The following is an 11,658-nucleotide window of genomic DNA, read 5'->3' as shown; positions in this document are numbered from 1 at the left end:
GTTGTAGGAACAAGGTGGAGGAAGAATCTCAAAATGATGTAAAGGTTATCTCTCACCTCTGCCCACTACCTGAAGAGCAGGAGGGGCATCAGGGCGGAGGTGGTGATGATGGCTGCACTGTCCCTTGGCTTATCACCAACACAGCTGGTCAGGGCTGGGTAAGCAGGAAGACTTGAGATGCAGACTTGGGTGGCCATGCTGTCGGAGGTGGTCCTCTTCACATCCTGCTCTTTACAGGGGCATGAGTTTAAGGCGGCCGAGTTATCTGTTCCCCAGCGCAAGTCCACCACCGTTCTGTACCACCACCAGGAAACCACTCCAGACAGACTGCAGTGTGTCTGGCCATCTCATTTCACCCACAAGCCCCCAAAGCCAGCATAAAATCACTCCATCTCAACACTGCGGAGTGCAAAACAATAAATCTTTATTTGTTCACAGTTAAACACAAGCAACTGCCTTGACATTTCAGAACATTCTAAGGACAGCAAGCCTTTGATTCCAATCACTGAGACTGTACCATGTTCTCCTGTAACAAGTATTTATGGCATCCGATGCGGATTGTTTGACATGCTTTTAAGGTCATAGTGGGAAAGTTTAAACCTTTTGAGAAGAGGTGACTTCCATTGAACTAAAAAATTTTTAAAAATCTGATTTTTTCACTGATGGGAACTCCCCCCACCCTTAAACTCCAAGTTAGCCATATATGGTTAATCCATGATTATAAAACTAAATTATGTCTTAGCAAAACCTGCTCCTCCATAATGTAATTTGTGGTCCAGTCTCATGAAGGGTGACCACTGAATCTTCCTAGTGCAAAGTCGCCTGCCTGCCTCTGACCTGACAGAGAGCTAACACACACCATCATGACCTCCCTTCCAACACTGTGAGGTGGGGCAGGGAGAGCGATCGGTCTAGTCAAAGACCAGCTCCAGTGGCTCAGTCAGCCCGCTTATCCAGAGGCAGACAATACTGGGGCTCTGGGAAGGGCAGGGCACTTCTTGGCCCCCATTAATTTCATTCTGAGACCCAAAGTGGTCAGGGTGCAGTTTCCAATGTAGCTGCAGATGCTTCTCTACAGCGCATTTAAACACACGGGTGAGATCAGAAACACTGCTCCCCTGGGCACACCAGGAGCTCACAGACTGGGACGCTGAATGGGAACGTGGGACAGGGCAGCAGCTCAAGGGCCAGTTCCCATTTTTACCTACACAGATAGGCTAAACCCAAGGCAATCAGTGACTGCAGCAAACTGGGGGTAGGGAGCAGGTGGGGGTAAAGGGAGGATGGAGGCACATGCCACAGATCTCTGGATGTATACAAGGACACAAACACCCTCACACTGGATGTATTTTCCAGTGTACACAGCAGTGGATTTACAGCCTTGGGGTGAAGGTGCAGCAGATGCAGGCTGCCATTTGAGTCACAGTGTGCAGGACCACTGGCTTCTGGCCGAGGCAGACTCCATACGTGCTGCCAGCAGAGCCGTGCAATGCCTACACCTCTGCCAGCTCACCCAGTGTCTTCCACCTTTACTGCTCGGGAGGACGAGCACCTTACTACAGTACTTCTGTTTGTTCTTTAGTTCTTTCTGGCTTCAAGTGGTAGGTCCCTACTGGCTGGTCTCACACCACACTACACATGGCTCGATTTCTACCCTGTCAGCCTGAGCTCTGTGCTCTGCTCTCAGGTCTCTTCATCTTCAACCACTCAACTGCTAACGTTCTCTCATTCTCCTCAGAGCACTAGAGCCCACAGATGCTGCAAATGGCCCTGAGTCTTGTCACTTGATGTGCCACCACCACCCAGGGAGGCACTGGTCACTGGCCAGAGCAGTTTGGGGAGTTTTTTTTTTTTTTTTTTTTTTTTAACCACCTGTGGCTTCCAGGACTTTTCCTGGGTTTTGAGTTTGCCTTCTAAGAAGAGTGACTCCCTGCTAACCATGCCACAAAAAGTTAGAAGCTTCTGCAGCTTAGTCCAGAAGATTGAATAGACTTTCCTCCTGAAAGGGTCAGCAAAGCTATCAAGGTCAGCATTCGCCCCTGGCAGCTGTGCTGCCTGCTCCGGGGATGCCATTTAGAGACTGCCCCTCATGTTCACGGTCATGTTGCTCTTGCTCCTAAAGCAAGTTCTTACGGACGTCAGGGAGGAATGTTAGACAGATGCGTGCTTAGTTCCTCTCCCAGGAACTGACCTGCTCCTGCACTCCAGTGGCATTGTACTGCTGCTTTTAACAGATTCCAGACTACAGGAGACATAGTCTCCAGTCTCCCTGGGTCCCATTGACAACTACAGCACAGACTCCAAGTGATTTAAGGATGGAGTCATTCAAGCTCAGCATTCACACATACCAGGCTGCCCATGACACCTACTGCTCCATACCTTGGCCTACACCACAGTTGCCTTTCAGAAGTTTCCCTCCTGACTGCAGCAGCATCAGGTGACCCACTGATCCCTGGATGCTCTGTCACTGTCCTCTAAACAGAAGCTTCCACCCACAGATTCTCAAATCCTTTGGAAAGAGTAAATGTTTAGGCTGGGCGCCTTCAAGATGATTTCAGGTCAGTCTCCCAACCTTAGTTGGAAAAAAAAAATGCCTCAACAGCCTTCTAGAACTCAAGCCACACACGATGCTCAGGTTCCGTCACTGGGTACAGAGCTCCAGCCTGTACCATGTTGCTGTCTCCTCTCCCTCAACTTCAGCACTTGTGCAGTCTGTAAGTTTTCTTTCTACTGGAAAAAGGCTTGGTTCTCTGGCACAGATCTTGTGTGTATGTGGTGGCGGGGGAAGGAGGGTTCTTAGGAGCAGTGTTTCCCCATTAACTGTGAGATCTTTTTCCCAGTCTGTTCATCTGCCCTTTTCTACAATGGATCAGGTGAGAGAACACTAGGTTTTCAGCCTTCCTCTGGGCAGACCTAAATGAAAAGCATGGCATTATCGTCAAGGGGCAATTGCTGCCCTCTGCTGGTCTGAGAATAGTCAGTGGCGTTGTCTTTCTGTGGGCTAGCTATGGCAAAGATACGGCCCTAACAGGTCTCCAGCCAGTACTGCCATGGTGACGAGTCTCACCTTACTCAGGGAATCTAGGATAATTACTGCGACACTTTAAAAAAGACGTTCATCCTCAGACTGGAAACTTCCATATGCAATAAAATTTCATACCATTAGTTTTCTTTTACCTTTGTTGTAGCTAAACCCTTCTGTTCTTTATACACTAGATAGAATAGAAACAAGAAAACCAAGCTCTTGGCTCCTTCCCAAGTGTCTCCTTGCCTGGTCCAGAATATCAGGCAACAACTCTTACACTTCCAGCATTTATTTCAGGAGCATTGGTCAAGCTTGGGCTCTCTGCCACCACCTTGTTCTGTTGGAATACGTGTCACCTCTCATGAGCATGAGGGAAGGCAGTGGTACAGGCTACCAACCTCCATCAACCCTCCCAGACTCTGAGTTGCTCTGCTGTTCCCAACAGAGGTGTCTGACATGAAGCTCCAGGGGGACTTTCTCCTGCAAAGTCAGAATTGGTGTAAAAAAGCTGCTAGAACCTACTATAGTGAGGCATTCCCAGCCGGAGAACAATTGTCACATAAACTCTAAGGAAATTCTGACTCTTCTGAGCCTGTCTGCTGCAGAATCACAAAGCAGCTGGTAATCAGAGACGTGGACGAGGAGAGGCAAACAGACTGAAGGGTGAAACCATGGCTCAGCTGGATGGGACCAGCCAAAGGCACACTTCCACATGTGCACGAGTATCCTGGGTGCCTCTCCTAGTGACCACTCCCCACTATCTGCGGACTGCAGAACGACCACCTACACAACCACCCACAGGCAGCATGGTGCCAACATTCAAGCAAATACCAAATAAATAAGAGGTAGTGGGGGAGAGGGGTAAGAGCTTTCCAGAGAGTAAGGCAGTGTGGCCTCCACAGCGCCAACTACACTATCAGAACAACTGGTATTCTCGCAGAGCCTTCTAGAAGCATATCCGAGCTTCTGAAAGAAGGCAGAGGTGAATGAGTCAGTTTCTCTACATCTGTGGCTTTAGATGTCAAACTTCAGCATCTAAAGGAGCAGCGGAAACGCTCCTGTAAAGACAATTTACTTTGTAGGCTACATCCTCCTGGAAGGGACAAAACTGGATTTACCTGCAGTGCCACTAACTGCCTGGTCTACCCAAGAGCCACCTAACTATCTGCACCTCAGGAAAGCAGAGTGGTGTGTTGGACCCAAAGATGAAATTTGGCCTCATATTGCACAGGTTCAAAGGACACAACCATTTGGTGGGAGGAAGGAAGAAAATAAAGCTACAAGGGACACACACAGGCCCTCAATTAGTACATACTGCTAGGTAAATGAAAGAGGCTGGGGTGGGGTGAAGGAAAGCATCTCAATGCCAGACCCAAAAACCATCATCCCACATTCCGCCAGCTGTCAAAAGGACCTCTGTCCCATTCCCACTGCACAAGCAGCCGCTCAGACCCTGGAAACAGAAAAGCCTAGAACGTGCATTCACACCTCCTGATCTGTGCTGACAAAGACGCAAATTAACACTGACAGACCCCCTCAGCTGTGCTCGTGATGAGTCTCATTGTAGTCCATGATGTGGAGCTGCCCCACACTGTCCGAGTTTGGGGAAGATGGGTGTGAGGCTTCTAGATTAAAGGGAGTCTTGTTTTCCACGCCTGAGTCTTTGCCCAGTTCCGTCTTTAGTGTCTCAGAAAGGCTACTGCTGGTCACACCGTCCTCATCACACTGGCTCTCACTCTTATTACGGAACAGTTCCCGGGCCTTCATGCCCAGGAAGCTTTTGGAACTGGGAAGTGAGCCAACAGTGGGGATGCTGCTGGAGGGCTCACTCACAGTGGTTTCCCAGCGGCTGCTGAACCTCTGGCTCGGGGGTTTCTCTGGAGTGGAAAGCTCATTGCTGCTGCTGCTGCTGCCTCCAGTGCTTCTGCCTCCACAGCTGACCCGGGTACCACTAGGCCTGGAGGTCCTGGTCTCACCGTTGTGGCCAGAAGCCTCTTCATTATGCCCTATCAAGGAATCTGAGCAGCCATCACTACAACAGTCAAGCCTGTAAGAGACCCAGAAGGAATGCAGTTGGTAACTGTAGCACTCTTGGGGAAATGGAAAATTACAGTTGCTCCCTGGACCTGGCTTGCCCATTCTCTAATTAAAATTTTTATATATTTGAGTGTGTGACTGATTCCTGAGGAGGCCAGAAGACAGTGTCAAATTCCCTGGAAGTGGAATTACAAATGGTTCACTTAGGTGCTGGGAACCAAACTAAGGTTCTTTTGCAAAAGCAGCCAGTGCTCTTAACCACTGAGCCATCCCTTCAACTCCCCCCACTCTGTTTGTAATAGTAGACACAAGAGGAGTTGTTACTTGGAGTAACAACAACTGGGGTTATACTGGATGACGTCTGCAATGGAAGGGTGGATAATTGAGTGTGGCCGGGAGACAACCAGATGACTCTCTACAAAGGACTGAGCAGAGGACAGCAGCTCAGCTGCTTGTCACTGCCTCCCCAAAGGCCTGCCAGGCTGCCTGGCTGGCTGTGGTCCCTCGCGCAGAGCCTTCCAGAGCCCTGATGCAGCCGTTCTCACCTCTCTTCTGCTGCTTCTGCTGTTTCTGCTTTGTCCTCTTGTTTCCTTAGGCGGCCATCTTTCTCCAACCTGCCGTACAAGTCTAGAATCTCCAGTTCCAACACCCGGGTGATCTTCTTCTGAGCCTCATACCTGCTCTCTGCAGCCTGCAGCTGTCCACTGAAAGACAGGGCCTACTTCAGAACATGGCAGGGGACTCACCCCTACCCTACCCTCACCTTTCCTGTGAGTCACCTCGCCTGGCTCTTGACATCCTCAAGGTATTTCTTCTGTTCTAGGAGAAGGTGGTCTTTCTTGGCCAGAAGAGATTCCAGTTCCACCACTCGCTTCTGTGAGGCCTCCAGCCTCTGGTTCTGCTGGAGAAGATGGTTTTTGTTCTTTTCTAGTTCTTTCCGATATGCAGTTTTCATCATTTCTACTTCCTATAAAAAAAGGTGTAGAGTCAGTACTTATAGACAACTGTGCAATGTAACTCAATAAGAAGTGTCCCCAACACTGAGAGGCACTTAGTGTCCTCACCCAACTGAGTGAGGGTGGCTTCCTGGGCATTTCTGATGTCTACCACTGAGGAAACCATCTGAAACATGGAAGCCATGTTGTACAACAGTCACCACAGCATGTTTACAAAAGTCAGGAACCGCAAGTACCCTGAGAGCTAATGTTAGGACTCTGTAAGAGGAAGCACGTATTTGCTCTGTTTGCAGGGTGCATACAGTACCAGTAAAAAGACACAAAAGTGGACCATCGCCCACAGGATCATGCTTGTCACAAAATGCATTGAATAAGCCACTTTGCACAGCTGTAACGTCAGGTGAATGGCACTGGCCATTTGCCCTCTTTTTACCCTTCCTCCCTCTTCGACTAGCAGCTGAGATGGGGACACAAAAAGAATGTCTGCTCAGGAGAAAAAGCATTTTCAGGCTGGATACCTGCCAAAGCTTGTCAGCCAAGCCATACAGGTGGCCTGCCTGCATCGGGAAATCCACGGTAAGTGTAGACTGATGTGCTCCCAAAGGTGGAAAGAAGGCTTTCCTAGCAATTGTTTAACACACACACACAAACACACACACCTGACACCATACAAGTTTTTCAAAAAATATCCTAAACTGTTAAGTTGCAAGGAGGTAACCTTTCTGGAAGGCACCAAGCCTCAATGCTGACCAGTGAATCAGACATTTCCAGAAAGCAGAAGGTAGAAATGGCTGAAAAATGGCCACTCCAGCTGTGCTGAACAGCCCCAGGTAATGACTTCTGTAACAGCAGCAGCACAGTCACCTTCCACAGCAAAAATTCAACATGTTCACTGTGTGCACTGAGTGTGCCACGCTGGGGTCTTGTCATTATTCTTGAATATAGTGTAACAGCTGCTTATATAGTATTTACCTGACATTAGGCTTGTGCACGTGATCTAGAGATGGTTACAGGACATGAGAGTATTCTGGGCCAACACCACATCTTCTGAGGAACTAACAATCTGGAGATTTGTAGGGCCTTAGAACCCACCCTGGACAGCAACAGTAGCACCTGTACTTATCTATGGATACTCACACAAGGAACTAAAACGGCAAGTCCTGGGCATCTCAGCAACCTCACAGCCTGTCAGATGCCTGCACCTCTTCCATGGGCCTGAAGAACAGGGACCCAGATCCACACCTAGGGGCAGATCTTGGCCTGCTCAAGGCCCTCACAGGGTAGTAACAAGCACCACGCAAACCTACCAGAAAGGGACACAGGACTAAAAGCGTGCAGAGGATTTTGAGAAGGGTTGTTCTGAGAGACACCCACCTATAGGAGGGGGTACTTGCCTCTTCCTGGGAATACCATGTGGTTGGCCTGTGAGGGTTGAACTTGGGGCACTTGACACACCAGTGGGCAAGACTAACAAGCTAAGATGGCGGGGAGAAGAGCACAAAGAGCCTGGCTCCTCTTCATGCTGGTCCCAAACTGCCACCTTGAAAAACTTGGAATTCATCTGTCTCAGGACTTTCATCAAGTACAGCAATAAAATTCTGTATTGTTAAGTGAGATTGTTCGTTTTGTGATATACAACAGAAGGCAGCCCACCTAACAAGTGGGCTTCCCAATTCATAACTGTGAAACAGCGCCCAAGAGGGAACAAGGCTGCTAATGGTCTCAGGAGTCCGAGTAACAGAAGTCGGTCCAGCTAGGCATCATCTCTCTGGAGGCATCAAAAAGTTGTTTCAGCAGCAGCCAGACATGGTGGCAACACCTTTAATCCTAGCACATGAGAGGCAGAGATAAGTGGATCTCTTTGAGTTTAAGGCTAGCTTAGTCTATGTAGAGTGTTTCAGGGCAGCCAAGGCTACATAGGCAGACCCTATCTCAAAAAACAATGCACCTCAGCAAGCTCTTTGGGTGGGTGGGTGGGGGTCCTTGGGTCTGTTCCCCATATTCTCTAGAAACTATTCTGCTTTCAGAGTAATTCATTGTTGGAGTCTAGACAGTTTCACTTTTGACATTCTCCAGAATCTGAACCGGAGGCTGAAAAGAGCTGAGAAGTAAGAAGCAACTCTACTACAAATGATGTCTCTTCAGTTCTGAGACAACATTGTCCACTTGGAGACCACAAATAACATTTCATAGAGCCTTGACCCAACGGTGCTAAAGGCACTTGATGGAAGAGCATCAAGAGCATCAGAGTACATTCTTGTAATTCCAACCCAGTTCATTTACTAATACCGCCCAAGGCTGACTGTACAGTGACGTGGACGTCTGTCTTAGCACACCGGTAAACATTAACAGGCCTTGATGCCAACACCAGCACTGAAGCAAACATCGGTAGGACCAGAGTCACAGGGAAAAGGAAACAAAGCAGCATGAGTGCTGGGTCATAGCAGCACCCACACACCCTAGGTCCTGAAAGGTGGGCTAGACAGAGCTGGGTGCCCCCATCTTTCCCCTCCCTCCTGCTCTGCAGCAGTTACAGCTCATACTTGCACTGTGTGACGGCCAAACTTGGTGACCTATGGGATACGAATCACTATGGAAACAAACCTCTGGGTCTCTCTGGAAGAGACTAATGTAGACTAGGCTAACTGAAGTGGTAGGACCAATCCTAAATATGGGCAGCACCATCCCATAGGCTGGGGTCCCAGAATGAATAAAAGGGAGAATGTAAGATGAGCATGAATCTCTCTCTGCTTCTTGACTTTGGATACAATGTGACCGGATGCCTCATACTGCTGCCACCATGCCTTCCTGGCCAAGATGGACTAGATCCTTAAAACTGTGAGCCAGTAAACCTTCCTTGCTTCGGCTGCTTTTTCAGGAGGTTTGTCACAGTAGTGGGAAAAGTACCCCCTGCAAAGCAGTCCCACTAGAGTACATGCCTGCTCCATGCCCTCCAATGATTGGCCAGTGCTAGGTGGTTGGGCCTGGCTGCTCTGCAGAATATGGGGCCAGGCGGCACAGTTTTCTGCCTCTCAGTGCCCTGGCTACATACCTTGGTGGTGTCAGGATGCTTGCTTTGCAGCTGCTCCAAGTACAGCTCATTGACCTCCCCGAGTACCAGAAGCTGCCTATTCAAGAACTCCATCTGCTGCTGCACCGACTCACTATTGGAGAGCTGTCCAGATGGAAGTGAGAAAGTGCAAGTTCAGCACGGCAAAACTAGTCAACAGACAGTGACTCTCGAGGAGCACAGGGTAATGCAGGGTAGAATAAACCTGAGTCCAGGGCTAGTGGAGGAGAAAGCACCTAAGGGCAGCAGAAATATACTTGGGTTGTGCTCTGTACAGAAGCAACATGGATATATTTCATTGTAGCTAGTCCAAGAACACTGGCGCAGATACAGCCCCAGTGAACTCACCCGTTTTTTTTTTTTTTAAATATTTATTTACTTATTATGTATATAATATTCAGTTTGTGTGTATGCCTGCAGGCCAGAAGAGGGCACCAGACCTCATTACAGATGGTTGTGAGCCACCATGTGGTTGCTGGGAATTGAACTCGGGACCTTTGGAAGAGCAGGCAGTGCTCTTAACCGCTGAGCCATCTCTCCAGCCCCCAGAACTCACCCGTTTTTGAATACATGACACAGAGATGTCATTGAATCCCTATGGGGAGTCATAGCTCAAAAGCCTTAACAAACTGTTTATATTTCATAAACAAGGTATTAAAAAAGGGCTCCGTGGGATGTGCCTGGCCCCAGCACATTAGGCACATTTATTGTGAGGGCTGTCTGCTCTGGAGGGAATGCTGCATTTGGCAGTACCCAGGCCCCCTACCCATTCACTGTCAGGAGCACCAATGTCTTCAGACGTTGCCAAATGTTTCCTAGGTAGAACTTTTCTCTGCTGGAGCACCAATACCTACATACAAATAGTATATCTGCCTGGCCTGAACCAAGAGTCAGCAGGCGGGGTCTTGTCTTACCTTCTGAGAAACCTGGCTGAGCAGTAGCTCAGTGTGGCACACCTTGTAGTTGGCCTTCTTCAGCTCCGTCCGCAGCTCTGCAATCATGTTCCTGCAGTCCTCCAGTTTTGTCTATCAAAGAGAGTTGGTTGTGAGGTTACAAGAGCACCTATGGGCACAGGCAGAGCTGGACATGCTCTGTTCCTTGACTGCTCTCTTGTCCATCAGTTTCATTTTAAAGGAGAGATTCCATAAAGGTAAAAAAGAAAGGGGGAAAATTCCCAAAGACTTGATCCTTACAGTTCCCAAACTGCCTGTCCCAGGCCAGGCAGCCACAAAGAAATGTGGCCCAGACTTTTCACTTTTTAAGGGGACCACAGTGACCTCTGCGGCATATCATGGGAACTACCAATTAGTTGGAGTTGGTAGAGACAGGCCACATGCCTGTGGATGTGTCCTGGCAAAGTTGGACTTTTGGTGGCTTTTGTGATTAAAAAAAGCAAATGAGGAAACAGAATGGAAATGAGAGTGTCACTGTCTACTGATTCCTGGCCAGAACACTGTGTGGGGCCAACAGGGTCACATGACCTTGGCAATCATACCTATTTTAAAGTGAAGTTTAAAATATTTTAAATGTAGGTGTGCTGTTTCCACCCAGCAACTATGTCAGGAGGAATCAGTCTCACTGAGTGTTCGTCTGCTTAGAGCAACAGTTCTCAACCTGTGGGTCATGACCATAAGAAAACATTTCTGATGGTCTTAGGAAGCCCCAGCCATAAATTTATTTTCATTGTTACTTCATAATTTTGCTACTGAGTGGTGTCTCAGTTCCTAAGACCATTGGAAATAAAGAGTTTTCCAATGGTCACAACCCACAGGTTGCAAAACATTGGCTTAGAGGAACATTAAATTGTTTCTTTTGGCTCCAGAGAACTAAGGAAACTATGAACCAGAAAGCCAAGAACTTCTGTCCTCAGTAAGAACTATGCAACATGAAATAAGCTCATCATTTCAGAAAGCAAAGTATTTGTCTCAGGCAAGATGAGTAAGGTAAGGTGACAGGACACAGCTGATGCCACGTCGTCTACTGTCATCCGTCTGTACAGCAGCTGATACCTGTAACTCCTGGCTCTGGTTGTAGAATTCTTCCCGGTCATGCTGCAGCTGTCTGATCTGGCTGTGCAGTTGGGTCACCATGGTGTCATGCTGTTCCTGAAGCTGACTGTATCGAGTTTGTTCTTTCTGAAGACTCACCTTCCACATCTTGATGTCTTCCTCTTGTAACTTCAACTGATCTTTCTAGCAAAGGAAGGGACAGCATCATTTTAGGGGCCACCCAACACAGGCAGTGACACTCAAGCTTAACACAGCACCAACACTGACCACATACACTGCCCTGGAATTTTCATCATATATTTACCAGCCTGGTACCTTTCTACTGTCATTGTTTTCCAAACTCCACGTGAGCACACGGAACTTTCCTTAAGAAACACCATGCTTCTTATAATTGCTGAAGTCCTAGCTGCCAACTGAGGAAGACCCTGGATATATAGTGCTTTAGTCCTCACCATCACCCAGTGTACCAGGCACAAGGCAAATGCTCATTGGTACAATTTAACACCACAGGGTACAACGCAGACTGTCACTATCATTTGTTGTCTACAGAATGGGTAAAGA

At 48.3% G+C, this 11,658-nt stretch overlaps 1 protein-coding gene across 5 annotated transcripts in view; it reads right to left on the bottom strand.

The window, feature by feature from the left end:
- Positions 1–404: 404 nt before the first annotated feature.
- Tsc1 (TSC complex subunit 1) overlaps positions 405–11,658 on the bottom strand; it is a 43,692-nt gene continuing 32,438 nt past the window's right edge. For all 5 annotated transcript variants that reach the window (XM_041674306.1, XM_041674308.1, XM_041674309.1 and 2 more), the window contains exons 18-23: positions 11,098–11,280; positions 10,003–10,113; positions 9,071–9,193; positions 5,842–6,029; positions 5,608–5,766; positions 405–5,072 (exon numbers count right to left, since the gene is read on the bottom strand). In XM_041674306.1, coding sequence (XP_041530240.1) covers positions 4,562–5,072; positions 5,608–5,766; positions 5,842–6,029; positions 9,071–9,193; positions 10,003–10,113; positions 11,098–11,280 — 1,275 coding nt within the window. In that variant the 3' untranslated portion in view covers positions 405–4,561. The remainder of the gene's footprint in view (positions 5,073–5,607; positions 5,767–5,841; positions 6,030–9,070; positions 9,194–10,002; positions 10,114–11,097; positions 11,281–11,658) is intronic.

The sequence above is a fragment of the Microtus oregoni genome, unplaced genomic scaffold (assembly GCF_018167655.1).
Source record: "Microtus oregoni isolate MIOR12 unplaced genomic scaffold, Mior012 000025F_ref0000491, whole genome shotgun sequence".
Classification (NCBI taxonomy): domain Eukaryota; kingdom Metazoa; phylum Chordata; class Mammalia; order Rodentia; family Cricetidae; genus Microtus; species Microtus oregoni.
This window is presented reverse-complemented; position numbering and strand designations above follow the sequence as displayed.